A 17,310-nucleotide genomic window follows, 5' to 3' on the forward strand; every position below is an offset into this window, starting at 1 on the left:
AACTGAGATTGAATTGCTGAGCATGCTGTCATGCAAATCAGAAACAATTCATTTAGGTAACAAAAATGATGGTACAGGGGATTTTTCAAATTTTGATATAAAGTAAGTAACAAATGGAAGTCTTCAAAATGCTAATGTCTATTTAATAATCTGACTACCTCTCTAATTAAAATTATCTTCCCTCTCAATATTGATAAATTCAGTTTGACGGGTAATTGCATTCTTTTACCTGTTCTCATTGTTTACTTACCAAACTTTCTTAATTTTCCAAAGTTATTGAAAATATTCAGGCTTCACATAGTCATTTTCTTATTCTGGTGTTTTATATATATATATATTTACATTGGAACATTGTAACATTGGAAGTATTTTACTCCAAAGGTAATCTATGAAAAAGGTCATATAAAAATCAGCATTTTCAATATAACTTCATAAATTAAGAAGCTATCATATTTTTTAATAATGTTAATTTTAATATAGGGTTTTGAAACATATTGATAGTACAAATGAAAACCCATATTAAAAATTCTTCTTTAAAGTTCTGTAAGTTTCATAAGAATGGCCAGCAGTTTGAGGACTAAGAGATTCTGGGAGTCACTTTTTTTTTCAATGCTGTTTTAACTGCAAATAGTTACTAAACAAATGGCTGTAAGTCAAGGACTTCTATATTTTGTTAAATTGCACCACTTAGATACTGCAAGTAGATATGACACTCAGTATCATTGGGCAAAATATAGCACAGTTGAAAGAATGTCATAGGAAATTTCTAACCTTCCATGAAAGAAATGGTTTTATGTGATCTGTACTGCGTGTCCCTGAACAACTGCTCTAGATATTTGGGGATCCTCTAAAAAAAGGGGGATGATAGCACTTGCACAGGAGGAATTATTGGCATTTGGTACTCATTATCCTTTTTGCTAAAAGAAGACTCCTGAAAATTCCACTTAGAAATGCTAGTGCTGATTGGGGGTGGGTAGGTCACTGACAATCCAGTCTAACTTTACAGGAAATATCTTTCATACACCGAGCACATTCCTCCCGAAAAACATTAGGAGTCCCTGAAAGTCTGCAGTCAGTGGTGCTCTGGTGTGAACCTTAGCCAGTGTAGGCTCCACATGGTACATGAGACTTTACTTTACTATGGAGCATGATGAGGTCAGATAAACATTTCTGCCCTGGTGCTACCTCTAAATAGCTGTATACAAAACAATTTTCTCTAAAATCTTATTATGAAAAGTCTGCAAAATAATTAACTGGCAGATGGAGCCAGATGTTGCTTCGGTCTCTGGTGTAGAGGAGAATCCTTATCTTATTCCAATGAAACTTTTTCTTAGTCTGGCTCCTTGGTTGGCATTCACAAGTAAGATGTTGACAGAACAAATTTTGATTTAATTTTCAAGCCAGATCAATCTTTATTATAGTCATAGATCAGCATACGTTTTAATTTTAATTAGAAAGAGAGGCAAAGAAAAAAACAACCCTAGGATTAATTTTCATCTTTCAAAAACTGGGGGGAGTGGCTCCATATAAATCATACCTAGAGCTGATTTAGAAATATTCCATTGTGTTTATTATAGGCACCACTGAAAAATGTTCTCAAGATTAACTCATTCATTTTCTTCTGGTGCGGGTGCTGCTAGTAATTGCTAGTACTACAGCAGACCCCTTGCATTTAGTGGATGCTCATATACTGAAAAAGATGTGGGCTATCTTGGTTAAGTTGCTGTTTATTCTTACTCTCTCAAAGATTGTTGCAGGCAAAATCATAACCTTCTTATAATGAACATGCATCAAGGAGCCCTCCCTGTGGTGGGTAGCCCTTTTGCTGAAAGGGTAGCATGCCTGGATCTAATATTATGGCCTTTCTGTTTTGGATGAAAATCTGCTTTTTGTTATTGGTTTCCGGTAGAGGAATGCAGAGATAAAATTGACAAAGGAATGCAAGAACTGTCAGCCGAACTGTTAAGAGATAATAAACAAATGTGCCAAAGAGGACACAGCTCCACAAAAGGAGGATGCATGAGAAAGAGAGTGAAAACAACCCTGCCTTGATTCTATATAAGAGATACATTCTGGCAGGCTTTCAAGATTCTTATATTATACCCCGTAGCAACTTTGTGGTGTCTGTTTCTGTTCTGGTTTACTTTGAAGTACTGGCCATGCCTTTTGCCATTACTGACTCTGATACTTATTTATTTCTATGTGGTTTCCGAGTGTGTGAGTTTGAGCAATTCATTAACTATTTTATTTGGTTTTTACTTTACTTGTTATGGTTCCTCTTGGCAACGGGAAAACTATAAATACTGTACACAATAATAGCACTCCTTTTTGATAGTTTTCTTGTAGTAAGAATGAAAACCCCTACATATTGTATTCAAAATCCTGTGATCTTCTATTAAGGGGCAAAAGAATGTACATGACAAATTGAACATCAGTTTATTTTATCTTAACTATTCATTAAATTGTCGCTCCCTTTCACTCAGGAATTCAAGTACATATAGCATTTCCTTCTGTGATTTTCCCCCACAATAACCCTATAGCAAATAACAACCAATAATCTTTATTACAATCCAAGATCAGAAATAAGTTGGATTGAAAGCAGATGGTTGGCTGAAAGTCACTCAAGGAGCTTCTGTGAAGGAGGGGAAGTAGAACTGGAATGAATCTCACTCCTCATCCAACACTTTAACCACTAGATCACTGGTTCATATTTGCTTATACTGTCACTTTCTCTTATAGCTAAATATCCCACTTATTTGTCCCTTTTCATTGGTTTCCTCCAGAACTGAAAGCTGGAGAGCCAATTAGGAGTAGTGGTTAAGGCAGCAAGCTAGAAACTGGGAGACTCTGAGTTCCATTCTTGCCTTGGGAATGAAACTCAGCTGGGAAGAGAGAGAATTCACAGCAAGTCTGTTTGGAGTTAGGGGAAGAATAGTAAATTGTGAGAGACAATCAGTAGGGGGGGAAGCTAATCCTTCCTTTGGCTGTATGTAAATGGGTAATAATGTACTGTTGATATGCCAGTAGAGCTAAGGGTCATCACTTGTGGCAAGTAGAGATTGCGAAATGCATGGAACCGTGGTCCAAAAGTGCATCTAGGTTTAGCTATATATGTATCCCAGACCTAAATAAAAGAGATGAACTTTCCACTTCTGTTTTGTAAGTCTAAAGTACCGAAAGGGGGGAAATATGCAGAATACAGGATGCTGCGATCTTGGGTAGACAGAGAGATGAAATGTTAGATTGCCACAAGACAATGTTTTTCTTGATTTCAAGTTTTAAAAATCATATCACATGAACAGCAATGTTGCTTGGGGGTATAAATGGATCGTGTCTGTACTTGCAACACCTGCCTTGGTACTTCATGACATTTCTGAATATGGAGATGATTCACTTAGTGTTTCTGGAGGCATTTTGAGCTGTGGTCTGATTTCTCTTTTCAGAACAGGTGCCAAAGAAATTTAAGCTTGCTGTACCATCTTCAGCAACTCCCCCCTCCCAACAAAAAGCAAATGAAACAGTTTTTCTCAAGAAGGTGTACGTTTCGTTTTTAACAACTTTGCATTCCCCTTCTGTTCTTAATATTTCACTGTTCAGTAAAGAGCCCTTTAGTAGGAATGGCAAACTGCTTTCAGGAGTATAGGTTTCTTTGCTAAACCTTAGGGCAGGGCTGCCAAAATGTGGCAATTTTAAGATCTGTGGACCTCAGCTCCCAGAACTCCCTAGCCAACCGTGCTGGCTGGGAATTCTGGAGTTGAAGTCCATAAGGTTTAAAGTTGCCAAGGTTGGACACCAGGGTGCCAAACATAGTCCTGTCCCCTGCCTTCTTTTTTTCTCCCCAAACCCAGTATTTTGTGCAATTCTCGCTCATTTACAGCCTCCTACCAGTGTCTGTTGAGCTACTGCCCAAAACCATTCTTCGTCCTCCATTGGCATCCATATTAAACCAGAGGTTAATTTTATTAACTCCCAAGCCAGGACTGAGAGCTCTGTACGTTTCTTGGTACATCGCAGTAGCTGGGAGCTGCCCAGTTCTCCTTACGCTGGGAAATGTGCCATCCAAGCAGAATGAGATATCGTTATAATCAAGAAAATCTCTGTTGCAAGTCAAGAGCATTCACTTCTTGACAGAAAATGCAGGATAGGGTTGCGCATACTCTATTTTGCATGCATGCTGGGAGTCAGTATAGCAGACATTCAAGATAAACACCTCTCTAGGGTGAACTAGGTTACCAGTGGTGGCAGGAAGCCCTTTTAAATCACTCCTCATTGAAGGCAGAAGTAAAGAATATTTTAAGCGGGGATTTCAGTTCTGATGAGGTAATGAAATATATGTAGTCAAACACTAAAATGCAGGAAATGAGTAAAAGTCAATATTGGGAGGAGGGTATATTACTGTAATGATTCATACATAATATACAACTTAATGATTTAGGAGATAGATACTGTTGACATATCAGCTAACTTGAATTCATTCTCATTCATTCTCTCTCTCTCTCTCTCTCTCTCTCTCTCTCACACACACACACACACACACACACACACACACACACGAATTAATATTAAAATACCTGATTATTTCACCTCAACATTTATGATCAAATTTTCTGGAGCAGACTCCAGCGCTAAAAACAAATTTAATTTGATAATTGTTTGCCATGGGTTGGGGAGGAGCTAAAGGGCAGCATTCACAATGAGTCACAATGAGCATACAATTCATGTTCAGTAGGTTGGTTTAAATTTAAATATTTGATTTTTTTTAACAAGGCGTTACTTGTCTAAATAGATATTAGAGGAACATCGTGCTTAATTCTTCTTCTTCAAACAGATATAAAGCAAAGGCCAGGTGACACTTTTTTTTTTCAGTTTCATGACTCTTGAGTATAAGTCATCCAGATGCCACCCAAGTGTCCTTCAGGTAAAAGCCATGTAGCTTCTCCAATAACAATTAAGAGCAGCTGCAGGACCTATAAGACCTTCTCCAGGCTTTCTCCATCTTCGCTAGTGCCATCTTAGTTATTTCTGGGTTATTTGTCCAAATTACCTAATTTCCTTTAGATTTCCTTCAGAACTCAGTTTTGTGTCTTTATTCATGGCACCTATCTTAACATGCTCATGTTTGAATACAATGGCACATACAATGACATGCTCATGTTTGAATGCAGAACATTTCTGTCACATCCGAAAATGGAGCTCAGAACCCTATTTTCACTAGCAGAACCCTTGGGCCACCACAGGCACCCCCAACACAAGTGATGTTGTACTGGCCATGGCCACTCTCCCAGGTCAAACACAACCCTGATGCTGCCCTCAATGAAATCAAGTTTGACAGCCCTGGTTTAAACAGAACTTGTTTTACCCATTTGTAGAATTATTCTACAAGACAATGGGTACAGCCTTCAACTTTCATTCAACACTGGATAGCTGCATCCAGAAAAAGGGTTATATCATCTCTTTATATCTGCCATTTAATAAACTCTTCTCCCAGTTAATAAACTGTGGATGAAACCCCAAAACTGTGAAAAGCTAGTTATTTAACCTGGAAACTTGAGTTTTCAAGTGATCATCTGTGTATTCTCACAACTCACCTACTATCTCACTTGTTAGGTAACTTTAACATTCCTTCTTGGTTCACTCATAGATTTAGTCACAGATTCAATCATGTTTGGAATGCGTGAAGGATGAGATTTTTCCCCAAAAATACTATACACTCTGGAAAACTCCAAGCTAGCTTTGTGCATAATTAAAATTAATAATTTGTATGTGAATTCACTGAAGATTACTTTAAAAACTCAGATTACCAGCCAGAAACTATTTCTTGCCCATGAGCAGTGTTCCTGAGAATTTTAGACTAAAATATGCCTATGGCAAAAACTGGTTTTCAAAGATATTTGAATTTTAAAAATTGTATTTTTGCATTTTTACTATATAGTAGCTTGTCAGGATTTAAAGTTTTATAAACTTTGATTAATACATAAAGTCTGGAGAACATTTTCTTCTCTTCTGGGAAGGTGACAGAATTTATTATTTTTGTTAATAGCTATTTGCAATTTGCTAGGCCATTTAAAAAAAAACATTCCATTTAAATCTGTCATTCATCTTACTTCTCAGTATTTGAAGAGGAGGACTAAGCATACAGAATAAAGAGAGAAAAAAACCTATCATTTTTATTTAATTGCAATTTTATTTCCATTCTTTAATTAGAATTTTTCAGCATATCAAATGACATTCTTTGTCCAATGTTCAGAACAGTTAAAAATAGTGACTAATAAACTGGATGCAAAATGGCCTTCCGGAGGCATGTCCCTGTTGCTCACAGTTCTGTAACTTACTAAAAGAGTATATCACAATATCTTTCCTTCATTGTTTAAGATAATTAGACAATTTCTTGACACAAAGTTCATTCTCAAGATTATCCTTAAATTATCGGTTTATATTTTCTTTACGCTAGTGGGAGAAGACTTCAAACTAAAATAGCACAAATGCATTTCCGCTTTCTTCTTAAAATACTTTGGACCTAAGCCATGGACATTGCTATACCACTTAAATGTTGAAATAATTAAGTAGTCATCTGCAGTATTATACCAAACAGTGGGGAGCATCATAAAATTAACAGCTACAATTTTGCTCAAAGCTTGTATGGAATTATAAAGCCTTAACAACCCTTCTGAAAAGGCCATTGATATGAATGTGGTTTCTCTTGAAAATCAGTTTAGGATGCTTCAGACTTAGTGTAAGAAAAATCTCCAATTTTAGTTCTCTACAATGTGGTTTCTATTTTATATATAATAATTTTATTAACCATTACAACTAGATCAAAACTCGTACGAACTAAAAAAAAAAAGAATAGAAAGAAAATGGAAAATATAAAAAAGATGAAAATTGAAAAGAAATAAAAAATAAGACTAAAGAAATAGAAAAGAAATATATAAAGAAGTAACTTCTACCTTGATCATACCAAATATAAACAATTTTAGCAACATATTACTTTACCTAAAATACAACAAATGATCTCTTTTTCCCATATTCTCTCTCTTATCTATAAACAAATCCTTAAAACTTCTTATTTAGTCTGATTTGCAAAAATCCATTAAGAACTATCAGAGATAACAATATATCTAGCTCAACTTTGATTCTACTACACCAAATTTATATTCTTTCCTTTTATTTTTTACAGTCTCATTCTTTAATGGTTTCAAATACCCACTTGAAAATATATATGGGTGTAAATAGTTCTCTAACTAAGAATTTAAAGTGTTAGAGAGGGTTGTATTCTAGACCAATGCTTTGTAAACAGGATCCCTGTATGCTTCATATGCCAAAGTTCCATGATAAATTTATTAATATTCTTATATGTGCTGATAGGGTTTTAATGAGATAATTTCAAATTGGTTTGTAAAAACTGTTGTGAAAGCTGAATAGCTATCCTGGGTAAGCTGATTTATCAAAGTTATATATATATGTATTTGTGTTACGAATCCCAGTAAGGGTATGGCTAGCTGATGAGAGCTAAATAGCTTGAAATAGATCTATACTAGTCTCCCTTTATTTATTTATCAGCACAAATACAACATATATATATGAGAGGCAGGTGGTATAACAAACAAATATTTGTGTTAGGAAAGAAATAGAAATATCAACCTAGAAATTGTCGTTAATAAAGAACAAGAGTTGTCTGATTTAATAAATTTTATAAATTTTACATAATTTTTCTCATGTTTTTTTTTTTACATTGCAGATTTGGCAGCTTTATCCAGAACTAGAATCATTGAATGCCGCGGGAGCCAGTACAATTTTTGTGTGGATATGCTTACAGACATACATTCTTCCTGTTTTTAGAGCATTTTATGGTACTTGAAGAAAGCCTGTAGGGGATAAGCGTCCCAGTTATCAAGGAATTATCATATGAATCACTACAGGTAATAATTTTATTTTTTTCTAAACAGTATTAATGTGCTATATAAGAACAATACTTTTATAAGAAATTATACCAAAACGTTGATTTATTGGACCAGCTAGGAAGAAGGGCTGTCCATTGTAGTTGAATATCTATTAAATTTATATAACTAAAAGTCTCTCTCTCTCTCTCCCCCCCCCCTCTGTATGTATGTGTGTGTGTGTGTGTGTGTGTGTGTGTATGTATGTATGTATGTATATATCTATATCTATCTATCTATATCTATCTATCTATCTATCTATCTATCTCTATCTATCTATCTATCATCTATCTATCTATCTATCTATCTATCTATCTATCTATCTATCTATCTATCTATCTATCTATCTGTGTTACAACCCCTGGTATGCCCAAATTTATCAGCACAAATACAACACACACACACACACACACACACACACATATGTGTGTGTGTGTTGCATTTGTGCTGATAAATAAATAAAGGGAGACTAGTATAGATCTATTTCAAGCTATTTAGCTCTCATCAGCTAGTCATACCCTTACTGGGAATCGAACCAGGGCTGTATTACATATTAGGCAGTTGTAATTGCCACTAAGCCAGAGGCTAGGCCAGGGAAATAGGTATGTATTAAGTTTACAACCCCTGGTATGCTCAAATATGGGAAGAAGCATACTGCTTCCTTTCTCTGTCTATCGGCTCATCCCAAGAAACCATCCAGACAAAAAGCCATTATTTTTAATGTTGCCTTTGTTATTTGTGTTACGTTTGTAAATAACACATAGCAACACACGATGAAGTGTGTTGTATGAATTGCTTTAGAAACAGCACTTTGTACATTATTTGGGAATAAAATTTTTATCCATTCTACCAAGGTTCATTGAATAAAAAGTCAGATTTTGTGTAATTAATATTTTTTAAGTGTAAAAATATATTTAATCAGTGTGTATGCATGCAATAATGCAAAGAATCACAAAGCCCGTCATTATTGTCATTAAAATGAATACTCTTGAATCATTTGGAGACCTTTTGATATTCTAATAATCTAATAAATAAATAATCATGGTTTGAGGTTTTAGCAATATGGATTCCCCCACCCACTATGTTGATAATAAGGTGCTTCAATCCACATCAAAAAATACTAAAAGACTCCTTGTCCTTCACTGACTGTAAACAATGTTTTAAAATATCATCAACTATTGCATTTCATGAACTGGTGAAATATGGAATTCATGATTATTTTATGGTACTTCTGGATATTGGAGAAGATTCTGTTCAGTTGTCATGGCCGTCAACATATCTTGTGTACCATGTTTAAGATTCAATACTTTTCTTAATATTTGAAGAATGATGTATGCAGCCTTTGATGTTCCTATTGCTTTTGAGTATGGTTTATCTATGGTTCATTCATTCAACAGATCTGGGATGGCAGAGTTATGCATTCTTTTGAATCAAGCTTGATTCCTGGTGACTTCATATTGCATGTTATGGAATAATTATTTCATAACCAATAAATATTAAAGCAATAAAGAGAAAAAAAATTATTAGCCATGATATCATAGGACCTGTCCTATATGACAGGGTTAAAACGATTATAGAATTTATAGCTTCATGCACAAGCAGACTGGAGTACATTTATTTCATTGGCTACACATATATAACAAAATGTTACATCATTATGTATGTACATGCACAGGTATATTTTCTCTAAATTCTAAATTCATTTTAAAATCATTTTTAAAAATAACTATCATTTCAAAATCACCGAATTGCCATTTCCACATCTTGTAACTGTTTTGACTTACTTGGCAAATTTATTTCTTTGCTTGTTTATTAGATTACTACCTTCCTACAGTTTAACAACTCTGAATCACTATAAACTAAGTATTATGGTAGTCATTTCCTTGTATATTACTTTCTTGTCAAAAGATCCAGTCCATCACTCCTCAATGATTGTTATGTGGAAACAGGAAGAGAGGAAGAGAGTCTATTGCCTTGAGTTCCAATATAAAAGACCAAATATATTAAACAAGCCCACCATTGTTAATATGGGCTTCTATAAACAATGGAAAATGAGTTTGTCGAAGTGTGTCGATATGCCATCTTGTTGTGATAATGAAAATTGCACTTCTAGCAATAACTTGAGGGCAGCAAGAGTTAGGAAGAATATGGTTGTTTTTTTTAAATGGAAGGTGGAATGGGTTAAAGCAGGGGCGTCCAAACTTGGGAACTTTAAGACTTGTGGACTTCAACTCCCAGAATTCCCCAGCTGGCTGGGGAATTCTGGGAGTTGAAGTCCACAAGTCTTAAAGTTCCCAAGTTTGGACGCCCCTGGGTTAAAGAGTTGGCAGGCAGACAAACAAGCAAATATGGATCAAGCTGATCCAAGATCACTGAAGGGGGCGGGGGATGAGGCAGTTTGGGATCAGTCTACCTGCTACAAACACCCACAGGGAGAAGATCCAAAGAAGCAGAAAGACTCAAGTTTTATTTTATCACAAGTAGTTGCAAGAGTAGTTTAATGAAAACCCTCCATTAATGCTACAGGCAACTGAAGAGCAGCTACATTTTAGCATATACCTGCTGTTGTATTATCAGGAAAGAAAATAGTTAATCTTATGGATTTTGCAACAATTAACGTATTTCATTGTCGCAATGAGGCTTGGCATAGTTTACCTGAATGATGCTGGCACAGTTACCTGGCTGAAAGAATCAATCTCATAGAGCAGCTATTATCTTTTTATTCATAATTATGCTTTGAGCAACATGAAAAAAGTTCATCTAGTTGGTTCTTTTCGTATGTTTTGTTTTGTCTGGTGAGTCTGAAACGAATGAGGAGATTTCGAAATTTTGCTCTCTTTGCCTCAGCTCTAGGTTGATGTTTCTATTCTTGATTTACAACTACCAGCTATATTTTGGGAGTGGGCGGTGGAAGCAATGCCTCTTCTAAGAAACTCCATTCACTTTCTTGATGACAGTATGAAAATGATTTGCTTCTGCTTATTTCTAGGATGGTTTTAAATTTTGAGTCTAGCCTACAGACCTGATATTCCCTGGTAGTTTCCCACCCATTAAATGACCCTTTTGTTAGCCTTTCAAGGTCAGCTACGTGCTGCCATCTAGCTGGCCATTTATGTATTAATGACCATAAATCAAACCTTTTAGGAAATGAGTCCTGTTGAAAAACAAGGAGAATCTTACAACAGAGACAGCAGCAAGAAGAGGAATTAGATAACACTATGAAAAAAACTAAGTGGATTTGGCATTCCTACTTGTTAATAGGCAAGTGGATTCTGTCATGATGCACATAACCAGCTGCAAATGAAGTACTTTTTGTTTTAGCATAGGTACTGAGCAGAGGTTTAAGCTTTCCCTTAGGAATAATTTGATGAAAACATCTGCCTCTAATTTACAGGCACCTGAAAAGCAAAAAGGAGAGAGAAAATTTAATTATGGAATCTAGATTCAGACAATGTGGTTAAATGAAGGGAACAAGGTTTTAACATTTTGTACTTTGAAAGATGCGTGACCAGAATAATGTCATAGAAGCTGCTATGTGTGGTTTTTATTTTTAACAGTCACTTTCACATTTTCAGTTTGATACCAGTTTCAGATATTTTAAACCTCTTTTTGTAGCTAAAGGAGCCACAGAACAACAAATGCCAGTGGTGGTTAGCAGTGTATTACAATGGTCTGAATGTTAGATTAGATTCAGGAGAATAGATTGAAATCACTGGTCTACCATGAAGTTCTGACTTTAAACCAATCATTTTATCTCAGGCTCCTCATAGGGTTATTGTGATGAACAAATGCTGGTGGGGTGAAGTAATTAACAATATTAATTCCTTAAAGGTAAAGGTTCCCATCGCACATATGTGTTAGTCGTTCCTGACTCTAGGGGGCGGTGCTCACCTCTGTTTCAAAGCCGAAGAGCCAGTGCTGTCCAAAGACATCTCCATGGTCATGTATCTGGCATGATTAAACACCGAAGGTGCACGGAACACTGTTACCTTCCCACCAAAGTGGTCCCTATTTTTCTACTTGCATTTTTACATGCTTTTGAACTGCTAGTTTGGCAGAAGCTGGGCCAAGTAATGGGAGCTCACTCCATTACACGGCACTAGGTATTCGAACTGCTGACCTTACTGATCGACAAGCCACTGAGCCACCACGACCCTTATAATTACTTAATCCTGTATAAAAAAGATTGTTTGGACTTTGAACAAACTAAAGTCCAAATGCAAATTATAAATTAATGTTGTGAAAATTATTCACATAGACATTTTATCTACCACCTGTTTCAAGGTTAGGAAACTTGGTGATGGTGGCTACTAGTGTACTTCAAATAATTCCTGCTCCCTAATTTTAAAAAATGGTACTTTATTTAGATACTTTTGGTTAACAATAATAAATTAGAAGATGGCATTCTGCAGAACAAGCAGTCCATTTTTAGAATCAATTTGTTTGCAAGAATGTCTGGCATAGCCCTTCTTATAAAATTAAAATGATGGATGAGTGGCTCCTGGTTCTTTGTTAGGCAGTATGCCCATCTCTCTGCAGAGGGGAGGGTGGCGGCAAGGCAATAGTAGACATCCGGAAGATCTCTAGAGATTGTGACCCTAACCCATAACCTGCCATATGGTGAATGTGCGACTGCCCAGACTAGCCATTTTTGCAAGAAACAAACCACACGGCATATCCTAAAGTTTTCAATTTGCCCATTAGAAAAAAAATTAGTTAACTTTACATCACTCAGTAGATTAGATCAGAAGATCAATTCCACATGAATATTAGAACTATTTTTGTGTAATAGAATCTTTCAAGTATGACTAGGCTACGCTTCCCCCAACTTCCTTATTATTCAAAGGTGGATCACAAAAGCATCTCCCTGAGTTCTTTTGGAATATTTATTTTATTATTATTTATTATTTTATTTGATTTCTAGACCGCCCCCTCTCCCCGAAGGGACTCGGGGCGGTGTACAGGTGCCAAATTAAAAACCATACAAATAATAATAAATATAATTAAAATCGGATTAAACTTTAAACCCCTGTACAAGTTTATAAAAATTAAAAACTTAGCCTTAAGACCAACCTGTGAAATTTAAAAATACATATTACCTTGTTTCCCAGGGTTTAAAAAATGTTGTAATCCTTTGGTCTAGCTAAGTTTTTGGATAGTTCCATCAAATCCTCTCCTTTACTCTCTGCACTTTATTTATTCATCTCTACTATGCAGATTTCTTCTAGCTATAGAAAAGGTTTTCAGATTCCATCACCCTGTTGGCTTTTTGCAAAGCTCTAAAAACCTGGCTATATACTTGGGCCTGGGACTTGGAATGTGTTAAGGGTCCTGTTATTTGGCTTTACTATTAGTTGATTAATCATCACGGCTACTGTTTACATTTATTTATTTTGTGATGTTTTATTGTTTTAATGTTTTTTAAATTGTTCTAGAATTTTAGAATTGTTAGTTGCCTAGAGTCACTTTGTTTAGTTGGGCAGTTAAAGAAAATGAATGAATGAATGAAAATAAACAAACAAACAAATAAATTCATTTTCCGATACACTGTACTATGCTGGAAGGAACCTTATGGAAGGTATATTTGTTAAGAAAATAACTTCGACCCATCTTGCACTATATCAAATCTTTAAATCATCCACATTCAAGTTAGTCATTGCCTAGTATTAGGCTAAATTCTTAAGCAGAGAGCCACATTGATGCATTGGTTAAAACATTATGTTAGAAACTAGGAGACCATAAATTTCAGTCCTACCTGTCAGGCACAAGGAACCAGAATGACAACATGAGCTGACCAAAGTTACTTCTTTATTGCTGCATGCCTATTTACAACCATCTGGCCAGACTGCATTCTTTAGGGAGCAGACGGATAAAGGTTTTAAGATATTGGGGGAGTGAGATCTATGTCATTTCCTGCTATGCACACCTCCCTCTTGATACCTCCCCCCCCTAACTGGATTCTTCTCCCACCACACACTTTAGGCACAAGATTATTTGGGTGACCTTGGGCCCATCATTCTCTCAGTCCTAAGAATGATATAGTGACAACCAGTTGTTGAATTTTGCCAGGAAAACTCCAGACACTGGTCCAGGCAATCACCAGGAATCAAAACTAGTCAAAGACACAAAAAACATTTTTTTTAGCAAACTAAATTGCATTTAGCAAATTCCTTAGATGCAATCTCTTTTACAGAGATGGTGGATAGTATTATTTTTAAATCCATACTTCCTAGTGGTCTCTGAAGAAGTGATGACCTACTTCCACCAAGGTGCCATAAGCTTGCATCAGATTCCATGTTTAAAAACAATCCTGGAGTGAGAACACCTTCCTCCCCCCGAAAAGCTCATTGCACTAATTGTGTTCAGTGATTATGGAATTCTGAGTGACAGCTGAGGAGGAGCCAGGAAATGCGAAAGTAATTGTAATGCTGGGAAGAGTTTGAATTTTATTATTTGTTACTACATGACCAATACGATCAATTAAAAGTCTATGCTGCAAATGCATTCCAGAGAGTCTCCACAATATGAAATTATTCTCATAATTAAATTGATTCCCTGGGTTATTTTCATTTGAATTTTAGAGGAACTAAAATTCAATACATGTTCCATGCAGTCTTTTTTTAAAACAGTTTTTGTTGCTTTTAAAATAATAACAGAACAGTTTTGGCATCGGACTCTCATGGCACAATGTACAGAAAACAATGTTTTCTGGTAAGCATCACCAATGCAAAAGAACCTGCAAATTAACAATAGTAAACCCTAGTAGGGAAATAACATATTGTAGTGTAATATTGTCAAATGTAAGCCCCTTGAAATTTAAAGGACTTTTTTTACATTCATAATCCAAATCTCATGGTAAAGGATAAGGATAAAATAAAAGCCAGTTTCTCAAGGTTATTTCATTTAATATTTTGATTAATCCTTACTGAAATGAATTATTTTAACCATTAGAATTGCTTAATCTGCCTAATAGCTTGTGAAAATTAGTTGGCATTTTATAGGGGGAGTGTTTCCCTTTTCTGCTATGGAGAAAAGGAGACATTAATTATGTATTTTCGGTCCCAATGAGCTCTACTAAAATTTTTCACCTGGGAATTGCTGATGAGGTTAGTTAGGAAAAGCAGGGAAAAAGTTTTGACTTTGAGAAAACATAGAAAATAATCAAAGTGTGCTACTGGACCTCTAAATATCCTTGTTCAATTAGAACATATTAGTCAACATACATCAATTAACTTTTTGGAGTGCTTTAACAATATGCCTATTTGCAATCGCCTTTTCTTCTTTCCCATTGCTCCAGACCTTGTGTATTTCATTTTAAAAGCTTTACGTTTATTTTCATTAATATTGGAACATAAGTTTATGGTGGTTGTTACGCCACATCCAGCTAATGGAGAAATTTCTTTTTTTCTAATTATGGAAAAGGAATAGGTCCCAAGAGAAGCTAGCGAGATTGCCTACTCCAGGAGCAGAATGAAAATTCAACAGGCGAACAAAACACTCAGCTACTGGGGGAGACTCTCTATAGAATTGTAGAGAGGACATAGAAATAGTCAGTAGATTTATTTGCATTTTGTATGGAAACTATTAAAGAAGGACAATGTGTTGTGGGATTTAAAGTAGTCTGAAAATATGCAGAGCAATGAGGCATGGTGGATGTTTGAAAAATGGAAATCTTGCTTTGAAATGAAGTCACTAATTTTCTATGTACCGTATAGTAAATAATCTCACTATTTGAGTTCAAACGTATGCAAATATCTTTTTTTACTGGAGCATGAGTTATGACTGTAGTAACTTTCATGAAGTAGAATATTTGCCTTTTGGCATACATCCCCCCCCATTCAATATAAGAGGAGCTTTTATGTCAAATTCGTTACATTTATTTTGTATTCCTATGACATCTTGATTTTTGGAAAGAACCTGTCTGCAGAACTCATTTTTGCAATCGTACAGCTTTCAAAGTGCAAACTATTTTGATATTATGCATGTTAAAACTAGAAAAGGAAAAAAAAAGAACAATGAAGATTAAAATATTTTTTTCATTAACCAAATATTTAGTATTGGTAAGAGGAACTAGAATTAGTTAAAGTTGCAATTCATGCTTCAATATTTCAGTTCACTAGATGCAGGAAATACATTTATTCAGGATTCAAAGGTCTTTGCATATAAACTAGAAAAATGAAAGAAACACATATACAATTGGGAAAGCTTCAGTTTTTCCTGAATTAGACTGATTTTTTATTACTATGCAAAAGGGTAAGGTAGTTTCTTAGACATCAAAGGATTTGATTGAATTATTTTTTTCTTTGTCCAAATCTTCTCAATTTACATCATTTTTTCTCAGTAATAAAAACCGATGATTCTTTCTTTTCTGAAAGTTTCTTCCTTTCTTTTTGATGCCCAGATAAAATGATGAGTTACTGTATTTTGAACATAGTATTTTCTTTTAATGTGCCCAGATTTTTGCATGCATGTGCTCACAGAGAGAGGGGGGCAGGAAAGAGAGAGAGGCGGGGGACAGGGAGAGAGAGAGACTGAAGTACTTCTACCTTTTTAGTTTGCCTCAAGGTTGATTAATAATGTAAAGATCTACTTCCTGATTATCAATGAATCTTTGGAAGAAAATCTAACCATATCAGCCAGAGAAGAAATTAAAACATATAGCATACCTACAGAGAGAAATAGCTGAGTAAAAATTATTGGCAGAGAAGCCAGTAATCTAGAGAGCTGTTTCAGCTACTACCAGTTGTCTTTTATATGTACAATGGTCTTTCATTTATTGTTCTTTCTGTGAAATATTTTAATTACATGAATCAGTGATGGGATTCAAAAATTTTTACTACCGGTTCTGTGGGTGTGGTTTGGTGGCCATGGCATAGCTTGGTGTGCATGGCTTGGTGGGCGTAGCAGGGGAAGGATATTGTAAAATCTCCATTCCCTTCCCACTCCAGGGGAAGGTTACTGCAAAATCCCCATTTCCTCCTGATCAGCTGGGACTTGGGAGGCAGAAAATAGATGGGGGTAGGCCAGTTAGAGGTGATATTTACCAGTTCTCCAAACTACTCAAAATTTCCACTACCTGGAGAACCGGTCAGAGTCTGCTGAATACCATCTCTGAATTGAATGTATCTTTAAACCATCATGATTCAACTTGCTACTTTTAAAATATGGTAGGAAAAGGGTGGAAAGCATCATAAAAGTTTTGCAAAATCCTTTCTTGCTGACAGTGTGAATGAAATCCCAATAGCAGCTCTATTTTTAAAATGTTTTTGGTGGAGATTTATTTTCTGCTCACATGAGCGTGTTTTCTCAGAATATTGATGGATGTGATAACGTCAGGGAAGCTTTGCTGGAGATGTTTGATGGAACATGTGTG

At 35.5% G+C, this 17,310-nt stretch overlaps 1 protein-coding gene across 3 annotated transcripts in view; it reads left to right on the top strand.

The window, feature by feature from the left end:
* PLXNB2 (plexin B2) overlaps window positions 1–17,310 on the top strand; it is a 362,925-nt gene that overhangs the window by 103,431 nt on the left and 242,184 nt on the right. For all 3 annotated transcript variants that reach the window (XM_081958620.1, XM_081958621.1, XM_081958619.1), the window contains exon 2: window positions 7,739–7,919. In XM_081958620.1, coding sequence (XP_081814746.1) covers window positions 7,906–7,919 — 14 coding nt within the window. In that variant the 5' untranslated portion in view covers window positions 7,739–7,905. The remainder of the gene's footprint in view (window positions 1–7,738; window positions 7,920–17,310) is intronic.

This window comes from Natrix helvetica (assembly GCF_964273705.1).
Source record: "Natrix helvetica genome assembly, chromosome: 6".
Lineage (NCBI taxonomy): Eukaryota > Metazoa > Chordata > Lepidosauria > Squamata > Natricidae > Natrix > Natrix helvetica.